The 22,753-nt window shown below is 45.2% G+C and overlaps 1 protein-coding gene across 1 annotated transcript in view; it reads right to left on the reverse strand.

The window, feature by feature from the left end:
- The window catches only part of MAT2B (methionine adenosyltransferase 2 non-catalytic beta subunit), a 46,550-nt gene extending 24,539 nt beyond the window's left edge, over positions 1–22,011 (reverse strand). Inside the window, exon 1 of the mRNA XM_066591129.1 lies at positions 21,861–22,011. Within this exon, the coding sequence (XP_066447226.1) occupies positions 21,861–21,890 (30 nt within the window). The 5' untranslated portion in view covers positions 21,891–22,011. The remainder of the gene's footprint in view (positions 1–21,860) is intronic.
- Between the last annotated feature and the right edge of the window lie 742 nt (positions 22,012–22,753).

The following is a 22,753-nucleotide window of genomic DNA, read 5'->3' on the forward strand; positions in this document are numbered from 1 at the left end:
AATCTGCCGCGGATCTGATTTTCCCCGTGGACATGAGGCCTTAAGGAGTTAATCTTTTGAAGACCGCTCCGCACTACGTGCCGTCTTGTAGACCTGATGTATCTTTACGTCCATTCTTCTGCTGCTGATTGTGTCCCCCATAGGAATCCCAACATCCAGATCCCAGTCTCACTAACTACCTCTGGTCCTAGTGCCATCATCAGGACCTCATTAGTTTGGGTCGCAGTCCTGCGATCACCATGGTAACCAATATTGGAACATACAGGAAAAACTTGTAGCAATAAAGTAACACATTTTTCGAGGCTCTGTGCTATAGAAATCCTTTGACTCCCTGCATGTCTTGACAGATGAAATTGGAGGAGGGAGAGAAGCTTTTACACAGAATACACATACATCTGAGTGTATTTTTGTTTTTAACCCCTTCCTGTCTTCCTCACATAAATCAGTGGGCTGATGGAGTACTTTCGATGGCGCTGCTTGCTCCTGTCACAGTACCATCAGATGGTTTGGTAAGTCATGACAGATCAACCCTGAACTGTGATTGTAAAGGAAAATATCATTTCTTTGTCTGCAAAACTCCTAGAGAGAGGACTCCTAAGTGTACACATATCTGGCTTTGCTATTGAGAATTAGGGGATCGTTTTCTGGCATCTACATTATAGATTAACCCTTTAGTGACGGCCATATTGCCTTTTTACGTCCTAGCTAAGTGGGCTTTAATCCGCAGGGACAAAAAAAAAATGCTTCCTCTGAGGATTAAAGCTACACGGACTGTGGATGTGACAGTTCCATGCTGACGGCTGATGGAGGTAGCCGACAACTTGGAGCTGTCATGGGGGGCCAGGAAATGCAACCCCCGTTCATGCAATTGGGGCTAGCCAATGGATAGCAGCAATCACATGAAAGTAAACTACTCACTCACATCATCCGCGATGCGGTTCCCTGTCACATGATTGCTGTTTTCCAATGGATCACAGTAATCATTTAAGGTAAAAAAAAAAAAGTTGAAAAAGTTTAAGTTTCATCTCCCCTCACAGAGATGAAATTACATACCTAAGGCACCCTGCTTCGTGGACCATCCGCCGGTTTCTGCACACACGCCCGTCACCAAAATGGTGGACGCATGCGCAAAAGCCACAGATTGCCAGGGTAATTTAAAATCCCCCTGCTCCTGGCTACAAAACGTACCTGAGAGCCTGGAGATTTCACGTGGATCCGCGGTATGCTGTCCCTGGTCACGTGATCACCATTATCCAATGGATAATGGCAATTATGTAAAAGTAAAAAAAATGGTAACATTTCACCTCCTGTCATGGATCCTATACATGAGAGAAGGTGAAATTACTTACCTAAGGCCTCCAGCGATGTCACCCAACGGGATCTTTACCCGCGGACCTTTCCCCAACTTCAGCGCATGCACCCATCGGCAATATGGCTGATGTAAGTGCAGAAGCTGGGGAGGGCTTAGGAAATTTAAAGTTTCCTTGCTCCTGGCTATTAAAGGTAGCCGAGAGGCTGGAGCAGTGACTGAGGGCCGCAGTGAGCGGTTCCCAATCAGGTGGACGTCGTTATCCAATGGATAATACCGATCACGTAAAAGTTAAAAACCAGTTGAAGTGTAATGCTCCTTTTGGTTTGCGCCCCTTTGTGCATCCAGACATGAGATTAGGGTCGCAATGGGTATGTTTCTGAACATGGGAGAAACAGGGGGATCCATTTTGGGGTGAACATCTTCATTCATGTGTGTGCTGTACAAAAAAACTGTTTTTAAGATGACATAATTTCCAAAAAGAAAATAATTTTCCTTCTGCTTTGCTTAGATTCATTCAAAAAGTACAGGGCCAAAATACGCATTACACCCCTAGATGAATTCGTTAAGGGGTTTAGTTTTCAAAATGTGGTCATTTGTGGGGGTCCTCCATCGTTTTAGCCGCTCAAGGGCTCTACAAGTGGGCAATGGGGACTAAAACTCCTTCAAGCAAAATGTCTGTTCTGAAAGCCACTGGCTCCTCCTTTCATTTTGGGCCCTGTTGTGCATACAACCATAAGATTAGGGCTACAATGGGTATGTTTCTGAAGCCAGGACAAATGGGGTATCCATTTTGGAGTGTAAATCCTCATTTTCATGTGTACTATAAAAAAATGAAACATGAAAAGATTCGGTTGTCGGCAGGGGGCAGGGAGCAGCCGGGGAGAGCGGGGAGGAACGGAGGGAAGATCTCTCTCTCCCTCTCTCCCCCCGCTCCCCCCTGCTCACTGCCGCAACTCACCTCTCACCCACGCCGGCAGCCGAACTTTTTCTTCCGAGCGGGCAGGTACTCGCTAAGGACAATGCTCGATCGAGTAATGTTAAAATCGTGATTGCGCAAAATCGCGATTTTGCGGTAAATTGCGATCTTGCGCGATTGCGGTTTTAACATTACAAGTCCCATAGACCCCTGCAGAAAAAAAAGCTGCAAATTTCGCAGTGAAAAAAAACTGTAGTAGGTAGTCGCCCTTAGGGTGCCTTTCCACTAGTGGTTTTTTAATGCTGCAATATCGCAGCGTTTTTTTAACGCAGATGTCAATGGGACTTTCTAATTAGAGATGAATAAGGATACTCGATAAGGCAAACTAGTTGAGTGAGTAGTGCCTTATTCGAGTATCTGCCTGCTCGTCTCTAAATATTGGGGTGCCAGCGGGGAACGGCGTGGGAGAGCGGGGAGGAATGGAGGGGAGATCTCTCTCTCCCCCTCTCCCCCCTGCTCACCGCCGCAACTCACCTCTCACCTGCGCCGGCAGCCCGAATCTTTAGAGACGAGCGGGCAGATACTCGACTAAGGCACTACTCGCTCGAGTAGTTAGCCTTAGTGAGTATACTCGCTCATCTCTATTTCTAATGTTAAAAACGCATCAAGTTCGTGCTTTGCAATTTTTGTGTGATGCGTTTTTAACATTAGAAAGTCCCATTGACAATCGCGTGAAAAAAACGCAGCAATATTGCAGCGTTAAAAAAACGCTAGTGGAAAGACACCCTTAAAGTGAAATCCAAAAAAACAAATTTCTTTTTTACCCAATCCCACTCCCTAAAAAAATTAATAAAAGTTATACAATACATTACATTTACGCAAAAATGATGCCATTAAAAAATACAACTTGTCCTACAAAAAACCATCCCACATATGGCTATGTTGATGAAAAAATTGAAAAGTTATGACTCTAAGAATACGACAATGAAAAAAACTGAAAAATTAGCCGGTCATTTAGACACTAACAGGCTTCGTCACTAAGGGATTAATGAAACTGTAGAATAGAATAAAGTAAGCAAGACCAATCCATCTCAGTTCTGATCTAATTTTAAATATTTCCCCTTTTTCTATTGATGCCATTGTCAGTGTCTATATATGTATGAGTTATATAGACTGTAGTGTGTTGTCATCATTCTTCAGTCATTTTAAGTCTGGTGTTTGACATAGAACAGAATGTGAAAGTGATGAGATTTGGTAACTGTTCATGTTGCAGATATTATAAATGGCATGATACAATTACTGCGCCAGTGATTCAATTAAGTCTGTGAACGTTAGATATAAGCTATGAGGTCAGGCTAATCAAAGCTTATGCCACGTCATGATAGTTTGGACTCCTGGCTCTTCTAGTGCTAAGCACTTTCAGGGTTATATCCCTGCAGGTTTTGGGTTGATTTGACTGTTGTGTGGATTGCTACAGCCTGGGGTCTGCAAACATAAATAACAGCCCCTCTTGCTATAGGATGTTGGTCATTATATACACCTTTATATCTCCTGACTGTACCCTAAAAAGGATAAAATAGGTCAGCCCTTCCCAATAGAAATTGACTGATGTTATGATGCATGCTGCATGCTGTGCAGATCTTTGTTTGTGTCTTGTTCTATCCATCTGATTTGTGGTCTGCATGTTTCTGTTTGGTTTATGTCTGAAACCACTCCGTCTGTAGGTGTGCAGACGCCTGGTCAGTGTGAACTAAGTCCTGCTTGGTTCATGTCAGAACTCCTTGAACTAAGTCCCGCTTGGTTCATGTCAGAACTCCTTGAACTAAGTCCTGCTCGGTTCATGTCTGAACTAAGTCCCACTTGGTTCATGTTTGAACCCCTTGAACTAAGTCCTCATTGATACATGTCTGAATCATAGGTGTACGGACACCCGTGTCTGAACTAAGTCCTGTCTGTAGTTACTTGTGCCTGAATTTGCTTTGCTCCTGTCTGTTGTTCTCTGCCTGATCTGCATCTTCTGCCTCTTTCCCTAATTCCTCCCAAGGCGAGTCAGATTTGCCCTAGGTTTTTGTGTATGGCCATACTTATCAGGACGATCGTCAGACTTTTAGGTAGGGTTCCCTTACTTTGGAGGTGTAGGGTCAGATTTCCCTTACTTTGTTTTTGTTTGGTGATATATGTCTGGTCTTGAGTATATATTCATCCCTCTAGCTATAAATAAATTACAATCGTGTAGGTCGATGTTCACATGTCCACCTTAAATATATTCAGAATAGACTGGTATATAAGGTTGTATTCACACATGGAGATCCTATCTGGCTTTGCCATAATTTTATAAAAATCACAGCAAAACGCACAATATGACCAAGACATCTTATTACACCTTTCATATCTTCTAATAATCGCAAATAAAGAAAACCGGGTCATTTGTGTTCAATTATTTTCCACCATCAACCAACTAGTTTTATAGGTTCCCATAAAATAAAATTGTCGATAGAATATTTTATTCTTAGAGCTGTTTCATCTAAATGCACATTTATTGCTGCTATGTAGAGGAACACATAAAAGAAACCTACCTCTTGATTGATGCTGAAGATCTGAGGGCACAGAGTGCAGAACATCAACATCTCAGATGCACTTTCACAGAAGGAAATGTAGCCATTCGTTGTGCACAGCTGAGTTATATAGAGGAGGCAGGTTAAATTCTATTATACCCGCCTGGTGGTTGGCGCAAGGAATATTAAGGAAATTGTACAATTTTATTTCCATTAGCTGAACAGATGACCTGTCTGTAGATAAGGTAGCTTGTCTCTTATTGCATGAGATGGGCAGCAAAGAGTATTAAGATAAAGAGAGAAGCTTTAAGGTTTCCCTGGAGGAATATTCCGTGAACACATAGATAATCTGATCAAATGTTTTCTTCTGAGCTGAGTGGTTGTGACAATGCACAAGGTAGAAGCAGCGATGTAAACAGATCAACTGAAGTTTCTTCTTCTCTATTTTAATGTAAAATGAATTATAAAGATTACAACACTAAAGCCAAATTAGTTACAAATGTAAAAGTCTTATTAGCATGTAGAAAATAACCACCGACAAACCGCCTATATACATAATCCTGATCGCATGAAGGGATCCAAGGATGCATAACAATAAATTAGGGTTTGTTGCTTTATTTCCTTGCCAGAAAATGGAGATTTTAGCAAACTGAGAAGAGCTAACAGGCCAATATCATACAACTGAGGGCTTATTCACACATCCATAAGCGTTTTTACACGCACCCGCCAGCACCGTGGAAACACGCGAACAGCGCGAGCTCAGCGCATACATGCCGAGGCCGCAATACCTTATCTCCCCCTTGGCGACTCGCTACCTCTCTCCTCCCCTCTGGGTGTTTGCAATAGGAGGGGGCAGGATGGAGGCAGAGCTAAGCTCTCACCCTTGTCTGCAGCCAGCAATGGGAGGGGACGGGGTGGAGCTTAGCTCTGCCCCCATCCCACCCTCTCCCATTGCAAACAGCTGCAAAGGGAGGAGAGAAGGGGGAGGGAGTTTTTCAGTCATGCTGCTAAATTCCCTCTCACCTCCCTTCTTTGACCAATGTCATAGGCGCCAATAGGAATTTATGCAGCGGCCAACATATTAGAATCCAATGCATCAGATGGTAGCATATATCAGCCGTCTGTGAAAACGTCAGCCGATATACGCTTGTGTGAATAAGCCCTAACAGAAATAGGAAAGAAATATGCTACCAAAATAACAACTTTTCCTTTGGCCACCAGTCAAAATGGCTAACCATGCAATTTTACAAATAGTATAAAAGTGTTACACTTAAGAGTGGACCATTCCTGTTAAAGTATACTCATTGTCAAAAACAATCCCATCCTCAGAAGGAGTTGTTGGAATTAAATGAAACTTCATATGTTTGATTGTAACGTAGATAAAAATAAACAATCATAATATCGGAGCAAAAGGATAATTGAAGGGAGGCTCTAGTACCCTGCTGGGCCTCCTCTGGCTTGGATGGAAGATGTGATACAGATTGGCATGGAGATATACAGGTTCCGTAGGTTATCCTGTGGTACATCAGTCCACATTTGTTGTATCGGAGCATCTAGATCAGGGGTGTCAAACTCATTTTTACTGAGGGCCACAACAGCCTTATGGTTACCTTCAAATGGCCAATTGTAAGACTGTATAGTAAGGGCTTGTTCACACAAATGTATTTGCGTACATAATATGCAGTGAATAGAAGCCATTGATTTCAATGAGTTAATTCACAGGAATGTATATTTTCACATAGCATGACCTATTTTGTTGGATGCTACACACTGCAATAGGCCGTAGAAAGTGAATGGGCCATGCAAACACGCAGTAAATGCACAGGAAACCTGTGTATTCACTGCATATTTGTGCACTATTTCAATGGGCCCATCTGTGTTCTTTTTTGCGTGCCTAAATACGCAGGCATTAAATACTGTGGAACTAAGGAGGAGAGGACTCAGGGGAGGAGGATCCCGGGTGCACACTGACGTCAGAGTGTGCACTGAGATTAGTGTCACTGCGTGATTACCGGCAGGGAGCTGCAGCACCCCAGCCAGTAATCACTACAGTGGTTAGTGGCCGTTGGCACGTGGGCCATAGGTCGCAGGCCAGATTCGTCTCACAGGCCTTGTGTTTTGCACGTGTCATCTAGATTGTGCAAACTCGTTGGTTGTCAAAGTTGGCGTGCAAGATGGTCCCCTACATGTTCTATTGGCGATAAAATCTGGGGACCGAATAGACCATAGAATTGTAGCAATGTTGTGGAGACATTGCTGTGACATGCGGCCGAGCATTATCCTGCTGGAAAATGTCTTTTGGAAACCCTGCCATGAGAGTCAACACATGTGGCTGCAGGATCCTGTGAACTTATCACTGAGCATAAGTTTATATCACTACTAGCGGTGGCTGACTGTCATATCTGATGGCACTCCAGATGATCACACCGGCAGTGGGGGCAGTGTGCTGCTCCAAAGCAAAGACAGGTTTATGGCGCTCACCACTAGGTCTCGTCAGTGCCCAAACTACACCCGGATTTGTCACTGCAGGCATCTTGGTTCCACTCCGCAGCAGTCCAGTTTTGTCATTCACAATACCACTGCAAACAGAGGCGACGGTGGGTGGTTGACAGTTAAACAGTTGGAGCTACTCATGCTTGTTGGATAATCAGACCACCCTCTCGACTGGTTGTCTGTTGAGAGCATCTTGAGCCCGGTAGCCTTGTGTGAGTTCCCTCACACATCTACTGGTCCCAACACCTCCTAACAGTCTGCCTAGATAGCGGGCAATTTGTTGATCTGACCATCTAGCTTGTAACATTCCAGTAATGCGCCTCAAACTCTGTTAACCTGACAAAATCTCTTCAATTGCATTGTAGAGGCGTCTAGTGGTCAACAAGCTCTAAACAAGGAAAAGGAGGTCCACTCCACACAAGAAGCCTCTGAGAGCCTTTTTATAGGCCGAGGCTAGAACCACTTTTAGGGCCTCAGGTGGCAAGACCACTTATCTTATCATGCCACAACTCTAATCATTTACATATCTACCTGAGATGTAACTGCATGTTGAGTTCTGCAGAAAAAAACAACTCCTTCTAGGAACTTGATTTCTTTTTACCAAAGAGTGATGCAGCCATGCCAATTTGTTTAGGAGTTAAACTCAGCCAATATCAACCAATTATTTTATGACAAATGTAGTCCTTATGCATTGAATCCTTGCAGCTCCACACTAGAGAAACATAGGCACTCCATGTATGCCCATATAATACCCTGTATGTAACCATATTGTGCGGTTATTCCCCACTATAGATAATGCTCAGTGATACTGCATCTGATGGAGCATGTTACAATTATTTTTTTATCTGAGGCATATATATAAGTACAATTAGATTTCATATATTCTATGGCTGCTGTATCAAAGCTCCCTCCAAGGTGTAATAGTCATATATCCTGTATTAGCCCTCATTTATGTGCAGTCAGGCTGCATACACTAAAGGTACAGTTGTCGTTGAACATTTACACAAACACTCAAACTGGATTCATCACAACTGCACACAATTAATGTAACCATTTCATTTTGCCATGCCAATTAGGGCAACAAATTTGTACACATCAGAGGAGATTTTAAAACTGTCGTTAATGGCTCTTTCACACGAGCGTATATCAGCCGTCGTTTTCATGGCCAGCCGATATACACTACCATCTGATGCAATTTAGATAAAGGAGACCGTGGCAGCAGGAAGTGATGCAGTTAAAACTTCTTTATTCCTCCAGACACCATACGACGTTAAAGATCAACCTATTGATCGAAACGTCTTATGGTGTCTGGAGCAATAAAAATGTTTTAACTGCATCACTTCCTGCTGTGACGGTCTCCTTTATCTACTGTGCTGTTTTGGGGCTGAGCGATCCAGTTCCCTGCTGTGGCGTGCACATTGGATGGTCCCACCCTGAGGGTTTGATGGAGCTGTGCTGTCTTGGACTCTATTACCATCTGATGCATTTGATGCCAATGCATCAGATCACATGGCTGTATTCCCGTGACATGAAAGTGCCCAGCCGGGCCAATATAATGCCATGCCCTTCACGCCGGCCGAAAAGATAGTCCTGGAACTATCTTTCCGGACGGAATACGTCGGCCGCTGCATAGGCTCCTGTGGGAGCCAATAACAGCAGCCAAAGAAGGGAGGTGGGAGGGAGTTAAGCAGCGTGACTACTAAACTCCCTCCCTCTTCTCTCCTCGTCTCTCCTCCCCTCCAGCTATTTGCAATGCGAGGGGGCGAAGCTGAGCTCCCCCCTCACATTGCTGGCTGCAGACAACTGGGCGGGTGCTTCGCTCCTCCCCTGTCCCCGTCCACTCCAATTGCAAACAGCCAGAGGGAAGGTGAGAGAAGGTGAGCCGGGAAGGAAAGGGAAGGCAACGGCATTGCGGCCTCGGCGTATATGCACCTGGCCCGTGCCGTCTGAACGGGTGCAGAAACGTTAGATTTGTGTGACTGTTCACGCATTTTTATGGTGCCGTGTGAAAGAGGCCTAAGAGACAGATTTATTTCCGCTTTTAATTTAATTTTGTTGAGTTGGAATCTCTTAAAAAATGCCCCATACCATTTAATGAATCTTATAACTCATCATCAGTAACTCTGATAGGAGTCTTTGCCCACACCATCCCTATGAAGAGCCTATGTGGTGCATCATACAGGAGGTCCTGGGGACTATAATACTGACTACTAGAGATGAGCGAGCACCAAAATACTCGGGTGCTCGTTACTCGAGACAAATTTTTCGCGATGCTCGAGGGTTCGTTTCGAGTAACGAACCCCATTGAAGTCAATGGGCGACTCGAGCATTTTTGTATATCGCCGATGCTCGCTAGGGTTTTCATTTGTGAAAATCGGGGCAATTCAAGAAAGTGATGGGAACGACACAGAAACGGATAGGGCAGGGGAGGGGCTACATGTTGGGCTGCATCTCAAGTTCCCAGGTCCCACTATTAAGCCACAATAGCGGCAAGAGTGGCCCCCCCCTCCCAACAATTTTTACTTCTGAAAAGCCCTCATTAGCAATGCATACCTTAGCTAAGCACCACACTACCTCCAACAAAGCACAATCACTGCCTGCATGACACTCCGCTGCCACTTCTCCAGGGTTACATGCTGCCAATTCCCCCCCCCCCCATGACCCAGTGTCCACAGCGCACACCAAACTGTCCCTGCCCAGCCTTCAGCTGCCCTCATGCCACGCCACCCTCATGTCTATTTATAAGTGCGTCTGCCACAGGAAAAGCAGGCACACACTGCAGAGGGTTGGCACGGCTAGGCAGCGACCCTCTTTAAAAGGGGCAGGGCGATAGCCCACAATGCTGTTCAGAAGCAATGAGAAATCCAATCCTGTGCCACCTCCATCTGGAGCTGCACACGTGGGCATAGCAATGGGGAACCTATGTGCCACACACTATTCATTCTGTCAAGGTGTCTGCACGCCCCAGTCAGACCGCGGTTTTTTATAAATAGTCACAGGCAGGTACAACTCCGCAATGGGAATTCCGTGTGCACCCACAGCATGGGTGGCTCCCTGGAACCCACCCGCTGTACATAAATGTATCCCATTGCAGTGCACATCACAGCTGAGGTAGTAATGTCATGTTTAATGCAGGTGGGCTTCGGCCCACACTGCATGCCCCAGTCAGACTGGGGTTCTTTAGAAGTGGAAACAGATGCATTTACAACTCCCTGTGGACCCACAGCATGGGTGGCTCCCTGGAACCCACCGGCGGTACATAAATATATCCCATTGCATTGCCCATCACAGCTGAGGTAATGTCATGTTAAATGCAGGTGGGCTTCGGCCCACACTGCATGCCCCAGTCAGACTGGGGTTCTTTAGAAGTGGAAACAGATGCATTTACAACTCCCTGTGGACCCACAGCATGAGTGGGTGCCAGGAAGCCACCGGCGGTACATAAATATATCCCATTGCATTGCCCAACACAGCTGAGGTAGTAATGTCATGTTAAATGCAGGTGGGCTTCGGCCCACACTGCATGCCCCAGTCAGACTGGGGTTCTTTAGAAGTGAAAACAGATGCATTTACAACTCCCTGTGGACCCACAGCATGGGTGGCTCCCTGGAACCCACCGGCGGTACATAAATATATCCCATTGCGTTGCCCATCACAGCTGAGGTAATGTCATGTTAAATGCAGGTGGGCTTCGGCCCACACTGCATGCCCCAGTCAGACTGGGGTTCTTTAGAAGTGGAAACAGATGCATTTACAACTCCCTGTGGACCCACAGCCTGGGTGGCTCCCTGGAACCCACCGGCGGTACATAAAAATATCCCATTGCATTGCCCAACATAGCTGATGTAACATCAGCTTTAATGCAGGTGGGCTACAAATTCATTTGATTACACTGTAGGCGAGGGCCCACAGAAATTGCTGTATCAACAGTACTAATGTACATCAGAAAAATTGGCCATGGCCAACCAAGAGGTCAGGTGAAACCCATTAATCGCTTTGGTTAATGTGGCTTAATTGGTAACTAGGCCAGGAGGCAGCCCAGTTAAAATAAAAATTGGTGGAGGTGAAAGTTTCAACGCTTTAATGAGCATTGAAACGTATAAAAATTGTTTATAAAAATTATATGACTGAGCCTTGTGGGCCTAAGAAAAATTGCCCGTTCGGCGTGATTATGTGAGGTTTCAGGAGGAGGAGCAGGAGGAGGAATATTATACACAGATTGATGAAGCGAAAAGGTCCCCGTTTTTGATGGGGATACAGAACGATGCTTCCATCCGTGGGTGCAGCCTACGTATTGCTTAGGTATCGCTGCTGTCCGCTGGTGGAGAAGAGAAGTCTGGGGAAATCCAGGCTTTGTTCATCTTGATGAGTGTTAGCCTGTTGGCACTGTCGGTTGACAGGCGGGTACGCTTATCTGTGATGATTCCCCCAGCCGCACTAAACACCCTCTCTGACAAGACGCTAGCCGCAGGACAAGCAAGCACCTCCAGGGCATACAGCGCGAGTTCAGGCCACGTGTCCAGCTTCGACACCCAGTAGTTGTAGGGGGCAGAGGCGTCACGGAGGACGGTCATGCGATCGGCTACGTACTCCCTCACCATCCTTTTACAGTGCTCCCGCCGACTCAGCCGTGACTGGGGAGCGGTGACACAGTCTTGCTGGGGAGCCATAAAGCTGTCAAGGGCCTTAAAGAGTGTTGGCCTGCCTGTGCTGTACATGCTGCCTGATCTCCGCGCCTCCCCTGCTACCTGGCCCTCGGAACTGCGCCTTCGGCCACTAGCGCTGTCGTATGGGAATTTTACCATCAGTTTGTCCGCCAGGGTCCTGTGGTATAGCAACACTCTCGAACCCCTTTCCTCTTCGGGTATGAGAGTGGAAAGGTGCTCCTTATACCGTGGGTCGAGCAGTGTGTACACCCAGTAATCCATAGTGGCCAGAATGCGTGTAACGCGAGGGTCACGAGAAAGGCATCCTAACATGAAGTCAGCCATGTGTGCCAGGGTACCTGTACGCAACACATGGCAGTCCTCACTAGGAAGATCACTTTCAGGATCCTCCTCCTCCTCAGGCCATACACGCAGAAAGGATGACAGGCCAGCAGCATGTCTACCCTCATCAGTGGGCCAAGCTGTCTCTTCCCCCTCCTCCTCATCTTCCTCCTCCTCCTCCTCCTCACCGCGCTGAGATATAGACAGGAGGGTGCTCTGACTATCCAGCGACATACTGTCTTACCCCGGCTCTGTTTCCGAGTGCAAAGCGTCTGCCTTTATGCTTTGCAGGGAACTTCTCAAGAGGCATAGCAGAGGAATGGTGATGCTAATGATTGCAGCATCACCACTCACCACCTGGGTAGACTCCTCAAAGTTTCCAAGGACCTGGCAGATGTCTGCCAACCAGGCCCACTCTTCTGAAAATAATTGAGGAGGCTGACTCCCACTGCGCCGCCCATGTTGGAGTTGGTATTCCACTATAGCTCTACGCTGCTCATAGAGCCTGGCCAACATGTGGAGCGTAGAGTTCCACCGTGTGGGCACGTCGCACAGCAGTCGGTGCACTGGCAGATTAAACCGATGTTGCAGGGTGCGCAGGGTGGCAGCGTCCGTGTGGGACTTGCGGAAATGTGCGCAGAGCCGGCGCACCTTTCCGAGCAGGTCTGACAAGCGAGGGTAGCTTTTCATAAAGCACTGAACCACCAAATTAAAGACGTGGGCCAGGCATGGCACGTGCGTGAGGCTGCCGAGCTGCAGAGCCGCCACCAGGTTACGGCCGTTGTCACACACGACCATGCCCGGTTGGAGGCTCAGCGGCGCAAGCCAGCGGTCGGTCTGCTCTGTCAGACCCTGCAGCAGTTCGTGGGCCGTGTGCCTCTTCTCTCCTAAGCTGAGTAGTTTCAGCACGGCCTGCTGACGCTTGCCCACTACTGTGCTGCCACGCCGCGCGACACCGACATACACCTGGATCAGGAGCTCGGCCTGTGCCCACACCCAGACTAGGGCCTCCACGTCCTCGGCCGCGCCCACGTCCTCTAGGCCTACCCCTACCCCTCAGCATGGTGTATTACCAGTAGTGCAGAAACAGAACGCTGTAATTAAATGTGCCGCTTATTGGCCTGTGGTTGGAGGCTGACTTCACTTACGGAACGCACAGCAGAGGCAGGAAAGAATTTTGCGCAAGCCTGCTGTAACACTTAGCCGGCTGCCTTTTTTATTTGGAGAACTACTACCCCCAGCAGACACGGACCCAGAACACTGAGCACAGTGACAGGCAGGCCAAATAGATTTTTTCCAAATATTTTTTTCTAAAGGACCACTGCGTATATTCAATCTATAATATGTCTTCTGTCCCTGCCTACACAATTCTGTCCCTGGACTGTGTGACGGAACTGCAATGTTGCACTGTTATTAAGTGCAACAGACCGGTGATTTCAGAGCCAGGAAATAATTTGGCGCAAGCCTGCTGTAACACTTAGCTGGCTGCGTATTTATTTGGAGAACTACTACCCCCAGCAGACACAGACCCAGAACACTGAGCAGAGTGACAGGCAGGCCAAATAGATTTTTTTCAAATATTTTTTTTCAAAAGGACCACTGCGTATATTCAATCTATATATGTCTTCTGGCCCTGCCTATACAATTCTATCCCTGGAGTATTACTGCAGGGCACAATGCTCTGCACGGCCGATATACCAAAAAAAAAAAAGTGCAACACTGCTAAAAGCAGCCTCCACACTACTGCACACGGTTAGATGTGGCCCTAAGAAGGACCGTTGGGGTTCTTGAAGCCTACACTAACTCCTAACACTCTCCCTGCCTAACCACCACTTTTGTCCCTGTAGTATTACTGCAGGGCGCAATGCTCTGCACGGCCGATATACCAAAAAAAAAAAAAAGTGCAACACTGCTAAAAGCAGCCTCCACACTACTGCACACGGTTAGATGTGGCCCTAAGAAGGACCATTGGGGTTCTTGAAGCCTACACTAACTCCTAACACTCTCCCTACAGCAGCTCCAACACGATACCACTGTCCCTCAGCTATCTCACAACGCATCTGAGGCGAGCCGCGGGAGGGGCCAATTTTTATACTCGGGTGACACCTGATCTCCCCAGCCACTCACTGCAGGGGGGTGGTATAGGGCTTGAACGTCGCAGGGGGAAGTTGTAATGCCTTCCCTGTCTTTCAATTGGCCAGAAAAGCGCGCTAACGTCCCAGAGAGGAAAGTGAAAGTAACCCGAACATCGCGTGGTACTCGTTACGAGTAAGGAGCATCTCGAACACACTAATACTCGAACGAGTATCAAGCTCGGACGAGTACGTTCGCTCATCTCTACTGACTACTTGAAAGAACACAAAGCCAAGTAAATCCTAGGTGATCGAAATGAGATGACATGAGTAGAATCTAGAGGGCAGCACTTCTTGGGTTGTTTCCATAAATATGTAAACTAAAAAAAAACTGTATTCTAAGGAAGGCACATGATCATAAAACATGTCAGCATGCACACACCGTCATCATGCCATCATCATCTTGGTCCTTTAAGATTCAGTGTGCATTCTGACTTGGCCTGGCTTGTTTACCTCCTCAGCTAAGGCGAATGGAATGCTGTTACTCCCCTTCACTATTTCCTCCTTGTACCGGTTTTGCATGGTCGTTGTGAGCTTTGAGCTATGTATCAGACAATCTACTCGTGGCTACAGACATTTTTGCTAGACTATGGGGGACATTTACCAAAAACTGCACACCAGAATACTAGTATACAAAAGTCGCTAATTTTTGCGCAAACAGATTTTATGGAAAACTTTTGCCACTTTTCCTCTGTTTGCGCCAGCCCCACCACTTTCTTTCTTTTAAATGCTCCAGGCTTGTCTGGGGGGAAAGGAGGAGCATGGCTGCTCCAGACCGAAAGATTTATGTATAATTTATGCCAGAAATATGCACCTGGTCTGGCACGCAAAGGTGCCAGGATGCGCTTCTTCATGTATGCAGTGCACTGTGCATCGGGTAAAATCGTACTAAGCCCAACGTCAGAAATGACAGGCTTAGTAGATCTTCCCATATGTCTTTTGTTATATCCCTTTTCCCACATCATTTGGAAGGACTACTTGGAACCTGGCATAGTACTCCTGGCATTGAAACATGTACATTTCAGCTATGATTGTTTAACCCCTTCATGCCCCAGGGTGTACATTTACCTCCTGAGTGCGTGGGGTTTGTATGGGGCAGGATTGTAAAAGGATTCCACTCCATATACAGCAGGTACTGGCTGTCTTTTACAGCTGACTCCCGCCCACAACAGCCACAACCCCCCTGCAATGAAATCACAAGGTACCATTTGGTTGCCATCGCAGCCTGGAGAATTCTGTAGGCCCCCAGGGCTGCTAGGACTGATTGCCTATCAAGATGTGCCTGTGACACGTCTTTATAGCCTGCCTATCAAAGCACGGTAGAATGCAGTACTAAGGTATTAAGCGAGTTGCAAGTTCAATTTCCCTATGGGGACTTAAAATAAATGTAAAAGTTAGTAAAAAAAAGTTTTATTAATTATTTGAAAAAATAAAATTTCTAATAAAAAACACTAAAAACATGGTTGGTATTGCTGTGTCCGTTAGTATCTATCAAAGTAATGCATTATTTAACCCGCACAGTGAATGTTGTCAGAAAAAAATGCACAATGCCAGAATTGCACAGTTTTTTTAGTTCCTTTGTCTCCAAGAAGAAAATGTTATAAAAAGTGATCAAATAAACTACAAAATGGTATCAATGGAAAATACAGGAAGTCTCACAAAAAATGGCCCCTGCAGAATTGTATTGATAAAAAAATTAAAACGTTATGGCGAAGAAGATAATTTATAATTTATTATAAAACAGAGATGTTTTATATTTTAAAAGTAGTACAGAAAAAACCAAATATATGAATTTGGTATCATCATAATCATGCTGACTAGAGATGGGCGAACGTACTCGGATAGGCACTACTCGTCCGAGTAATGTGCCTTATCCGAGTACCGCTGTGTTCGTGCTGAAAGATTCGGGGCGCTCCGCTGCTGACAGGTGAGTCGCAGCGGGGAGCGGGGCAGAGCGGCCGGGAGAGAAGGAGAGAAAGATCTCCCCTCCGTTCCTCCCCGCTCTCCCCTGCAGCTCCCCGCTCCGCAGCGCGTCCCGAATCTTTCAGCACGAGTACAGCGGTACTCGGATAAGGCACATTACTCGGACGAGTAGTGCTTATCCGAGTACGTTCACTCATCTCTAATGCTGACCCATTGACTAAAGTTATCATGTCATTTTTGCCGCAGCATGTACGCCCTTAAACCAAGAACACCCCCCAAAACATGGCGAAATTGCATCTTTTTCCACTACTCCACGGGTTTCTGAGAGATGTCATCCTGGAATACCTCAAGGAAAACAACGGTATAACTACTCATCATCACGGGTGCATGGGGTATCAGACCAATTTGATCAGCTTCAAAAGTTTTAGGCTAGATCTGGGAGAGGCTATTGATCTTGTATATCTGGATTTCTCTAAAGCATTTGACAATGTGCCGCATAATAGGCTGATATATAAAATGAGAGATGAGAGGAAAAAAAGGGGAGCGGAGCAAATCTATACACCAATGCTTTGGTTTGAGAATTTTGTTTTGCTTTTCTCCTTCCTTATTCTATAAATGGGAGTGAAATTGATTGAGTCTTGATGAGTCTGAGAGGGTGCAGCCAGGAGCGTAACTATAGAAGATGCAGGGGATGCGGTTGCACCTGGGCCCAGGAGCCTTAGGGGGCCCATAAGACCTCTCTTCTCCATATAGGGAGCCTAGTACTATAAGTAAAGCATTATAGTTGGGGGCCCTGTTACAAGTTTTGCATCGGGGTCTGAGAGCCTGAAGTTACGCCTGTGAGTGCAGCCAATCCACGAAATGTCAAGTACATGAAATAAATGTAGGAAAAAAATGTGGTAGTGGGTGCAATCCTTTTTAACTCAAAAAGACACACTACATTTTTTATAAGCTCAACTCCTCTATTTTTATTAAAAGTTAATACAGAATATAATAATAGAAGCGTTCCTCAGTATTTTAGCTGGGAACAAACAGCCAATGCTGGCTGTGTGTTCCCAGCTAAAATACTGAGGAAGGGGCGCAACGGCCCCGAAGCGCATCTATTATAATATGCTAGATTAACTTTATTTCCTATATTTTTTTCCTATATTTATCTGATATATAAAATGAGGCAGCTCGGACTGGGCGAAAACTTGTGTACTTGGGTAAAGAACTGGCTCAGAAATAGAAAGCAGAGGGTGGTAATAAACGTTTCATACTCTGATTGGACCACCGTTGCTAGTGGGGTGCCACAGGGTTCAGTATTAGGCCCCATTCTGTTCAATATATTTATTAATGACCTGATAGAGGGACTGCACAGTAAAATATCAATATTTGCAGATGATACAAAATTATACAAGATAATCAATACAACAGAGGACAATGTACGGCTACAAACGGGCCTAGATAAGCTGAGGGCTTTGGCAGAAAAATGGCAAATGAAGTTCAATGTTGATAAATGTAAGGTTATGCAGATGGGCAAGAGAAACGGATGTCACCAATATACACTAAATGGGGTACTGCTATGGAAAAGGGAGATGGAAAAAGACCTGGGGGTACTAGTGGACTGTAGACTTAACTGGAGCAAGCAATGTCAGTCAGCTGCTGCAGAAGCAAAAAAAAGTCTTAGGATGCATTAAAAGAGGCATAGGGGTGAGGGACGAGAACATTATTCATACTATATAAGGCTCTTGTTAGGCCCCACATGGAATACTGTGTACAGTTCTGGACACCAGTACTCAGGAAAGATGTTGCAGTGCTTGAGGAGGTTCAAAGAAGGACAACTTAATCAATAAACGGAATAGGAGGATCAACAACCCCATTGGTTATTTAACGTCTATATCCTGTAATATCATAGCGCTCTAGAAAGACATCTAGTCCCCTCTTGAACTCCCCTATTGATTGAGCCATCACCAAGTCCTCAGGCAGAGAGTTTAAAAGTGTCACTACTCTTACAGTAAAGAACCCCTTTCTATGTTGGTGATGAAACCTTTGTTCCTCTAGACGTACAGACAGATAGGAACTATCAAAACGTTGATCCAGGGATTATACTAATTGATATTATGGAGTCGGGAAGGAATTTTTTCCCCCAAATGGGCTAAATTGGCTTCTGCCTCATTGGTTTTCTTCGCCTTCCTCTGGATCAACAAGGGGGGTGGAAACAGGCTAGATGGACAATGTCTCCCTTCAGCCTAGCATACTATGTTACTATGTATTGAAAAACCCAATGCTAGAATTGCTGGTTTTATATCACCATGATAAAAAAGAACTATATTAATCCCAAAACCATGCCAATAAAAAACTACAGTACCCTCTGAAAAACCAAGCACTCAGTTAGCACCTTCAACAGAAAGCTAAAAACGTTATGGGCTCTGATTTTGGTGACACAAAGCTAATTTTTTCCTTTCTTTTAAAGTAGTAAAAAAAAGGAAAATCAATATAAATGTGATATCACATTAATTGTATTGACCCACATAATAAAACTGACATGTCATTTTTACTGCTCTGTAAATGCCATACAAATAAAAGCAAAATAACAATGCCAGAATTACATTTTTTCCATTCCACCCCACTTGAAAAGTCTAAAACGTTTTTTTCATATATTATATGATATATTAAATGGTACAGCTAGGAAATACAACTTGTCCTACAACAAACAAGCTCTTATATGGCTATATCAATGAGAAAATGAAAAAAAGTATAGGTTTTAAAAGGTGGAATTGAAAAAACAACAATGAAAAACTGAAAATGCCTGTGACGGTAAGGGTTTAAAGAGTCTTTATCTGTTACCCAATTTGAAAAAAGCCTAATTAAATGCAATGTGATTAAATATGTGTTAGGTCAGCATTGAGTGTGTACACACCACGCACAGCACAAAAGCAGGATAGCTCACACAGGACAAATAAACTCCAGAAATTCCCACATAAAACACTAAAACCATCACCCAACATGAACAAGGGAAAAGATGGGGGAATCTAGCCCTACCAGCCAAAGGGGGGAAAGTACTCCTGCCTAAAGTGGGGTGATCGTCCTGACAAGGACGACCCCACGTCCCGAACCTAAGCCAACTATACTGACCCTAGCTAGAGATAGAAAATGTCAATAAGCAGGTGGTAACAACTATTGGCAGCAGAGGTAATGGCAGGAACAACTTCAATATAAAAATAAGTCAATACACTAACTTCTTAGCTTAATCCGGACGGCAGCACTGTGGGAAAAAAGAACTAGACCAACACCCATAACAGATGATTAATCAGCAACTAGTGAGAACAGGGGTTCAAATATATAGACCCCCTCTCAAAGAGATTGGCCAACCCAGGAAAACACAAACCACCTGGGGGAATTCGACTCCAATGACCTTTTATTAATAACAGGAGACCCAAGGGGATAGCAGACTTACAACCGCAAAAGTGTTATAACATGGCTTGGACTGACCTAGTACCCCCAATTCATTTCCGCCTTGCGGCCGGTATACTATGGTCTTGTCATAACCGTTGAGCCATGATAATATGGTTGCACATGAAAACGTTCAAGGGTGTGGATACTTTTCATGATTATTCTTCATGTATGCCATGGGGTTTTATTTCCTTGAAAGGGTATATTTTGTGATTGGATACTTTCACAATCTGCTTTACTGCAGTTAATAGGTTTACTGGAAAATCCTCTGATACATCTGTGCTTAGTGATTCATGTGTGGCCATGGATGATCGCGGTTCCTCAGCAGCCAGCAAATTTTGGCAAAGTTTGAAATTCCTAGGGCGACCAGGATGATTGCTCCTATTGACATTTCTTGGCTAACCTCTGCAGTGAGTGAACTACAGGCCAGTATGGTGCTTTGCACTCTGCATGTAGGATTAAACAGTTAGGTCTTCAGTGAATGTTCTTTTATGGGAAGTGTGACTCAGACATTTTCAATGTGAATTATACATGCAGAATGAAGATGTCATACTGTCATACCTATTGATTTGACAGTGGGAGTGGCCGATGTTATCAGGAAATGTATCACTACAAAGTCTAAAATGGAAAGCTTTATTAATAGGTCTTATCTAGAGATGAGCGAACGTGTTCTTAACGAACACTTACGCACCCGGACACCGGCTTTTCCGAGGACTTCCGTGTTCGCGCGTAAGTATTCGGGGGGCGCCGGGGGGCGGGGAGAGGCGCGGCGGCGCGGGCGGCAGCAGCGGGGAACAGGGGGGAGCCCTCTCTCTCTCCCTCTCCCCCCCACTCCCCGCCGCAACCCCCCGCGCTGCCACGGCGACCCCCGAACTTTTTTCGCCCGAACACGGAATTCCTCGCGAAGTTCGGTGTCCGGGCGAAAAGGGGCGGAGCCGAACACGTTCGCTCATCTCTAGTCTTATCCAAAGAATAAGCTATCAATTCAAAAAATCTAAATAATTTCTCTAATCCTGTATAATTAATCCTTGTTTTGGGTGCGGCTCTGGAGTTACCTAACATGACCTGTTTGACACAGGAATTTCTAAACTTAAATGTGAAGATAAAGATATCTTCAGCGATCCTTCATATGAGCATAGGCGAAGATACGCTCACGATAGCGCAACTTTTTGCACTGTGAATGTCGTGCTATTGCATGTGTATCTGCGCTGTTTTTACTGGACTTTCTGCCCTGCCATGGACCATTCACATTGGCGCAGGACCCATCTGCGCCTTAATTTGAATGGCTGTGTAGCCTAATTAGCCCCTGGTGTTATCAAGTTCATTGCGCAATTTTGCAGGGATCAGGTGCCTCCTATGGTTCCTTTTGTGCGCAAATGTGTTTTTGTTGGCACACACGAAATGTGCGTGCGCCAGCAAGGATGAAACCATTGAATACAATGGGATCTATTCTCTGCGCAATATGGGCGCATATTTTGTGCGCGCAAATGCGCTCATGTGATTAATCCCTAAGGCTTTCTGTAATAGAATAGGGACATACTGCACGCGTTTTTCCAAAACTACTTCCTAAAACAGATTTGCAACACAATGTACAATTTAAAGTAATGCGAATTCCAATTTCCTTCTCTGTACACCCTTTCACTGCTGTGCAGGACCCTTTAATAACTTTTAGTAGTTTTCACTTGCGAATTAAGACTAAATTTAAAGGGATTTGCATTTGTTCTCATTCGTAGAATGCTATAAACAGAGCATTGTACCACCAATAATCATCCTATCCTGTTACATTACAGACCAGATAGTTGCAATTTCTCAGGAAATCCCTTGGAGGTAACTCTAGAACTTTTAAAAATACTTTTGTAATTGAATTCAGCCAGTCGAAGAAAGCGTACAATGTTACAAAATCCCACATGCATTGACCTATACACTATGTATATTTCTGTACACTCCTGTTGAACCACGAAGGAACATTACTATATCTATGTTTAGCAAAAGGCTGCTGAGATATAAGACAGGTCTATACTGTAAGATGTGATCACTAAGCACCCGCTCACACTTATTCTATAAGCAGCAGTCAGCCCAGTATTATGTCTAATGCAGGCGCCTTACCTCCTCTACTTCCATCAACATTTCGGGCATTTTGCTGTGTTGTACTGTTAATAAACAGCAAGAGCGCTGAGAAGGCTCCAGATCGCTGCTTCAGTCTGTGTTCAGCAGTAAACATGGGAGGGAAGTCAGGAGGGAGGAAGCAACAGCTGCCCTCTGCACACCGGCAGTGGATAGATCTAAGTTAATGCTATTCCTATTACACATTGACTAATTGGTCTTCAGCCAAATAGGTCACAGCAATAACAAACGCCTGATTTAAGGAAGTTGCATGTGAAAGAAATCTTTCGACTCTTCCTCATGCGTGTCATTTATGTTTGTGTAAAGCCATAAAAAATATATATATATAATAGGATTTTCAATAAGGAGGGTATCTTGTGTCAAAGAAAGAAGTCAAAAGTGTTCTTTGAATCTCCGAATCTCTAGTAGGGCCTCTGTCTGGACATGGTCGGAGGGCAGTAATATGTCAATAAAGGATTGTTTATTAATGTTTTAACGTTCCATATGGGAGGGGTTATGGAAATAAGATGGAAGGGAAAAGGGGGAAGAAAAAGGAGAGTTATTCATTAGAAGAAAAAATCCTATATTTATCTATTCCTCCCCTGGCAGTCTTCTTACTCACCGATCTTCCCCTCACCTCCAGCCGGACGGATCCTCTTCTTCCTGTTCTGTAGCATCCATTCACAGGCATTCTGCTTCCTGCAGGCCAGTGTATGCTACATTACTAGTGATGTAGCGTTCACTGCCTAGCAGGGAATGCCAAATCCCACGTCGGGCTACTGTTGAGACTGTGCAAGCGTGATGCCTCGCCGCGAGTGTTCGTATACTATTGTTGCAAGACAGCGTGCATGCGCAGTTGCGGCGATAGCCCGGCATAGGATTCGGCATTCCCTGCT

This window comes from Eleutherodactylus coqui, chromosome 2 (assembly GCF_035609145.1).
Source record: "Eleutherodactylus coqui strain aEleCoq1 chromosome 2, aEleCoq1.hap1, whole genome shotgun sequence".
In the NCBI taxonomy this organism is placed as follows: Eukaryota; Metazoa; Chordata; class Amphibia; order Anura; family Eleutherodactylidae; genus Eleutherodactylus; species Eleutherodactylus coqui.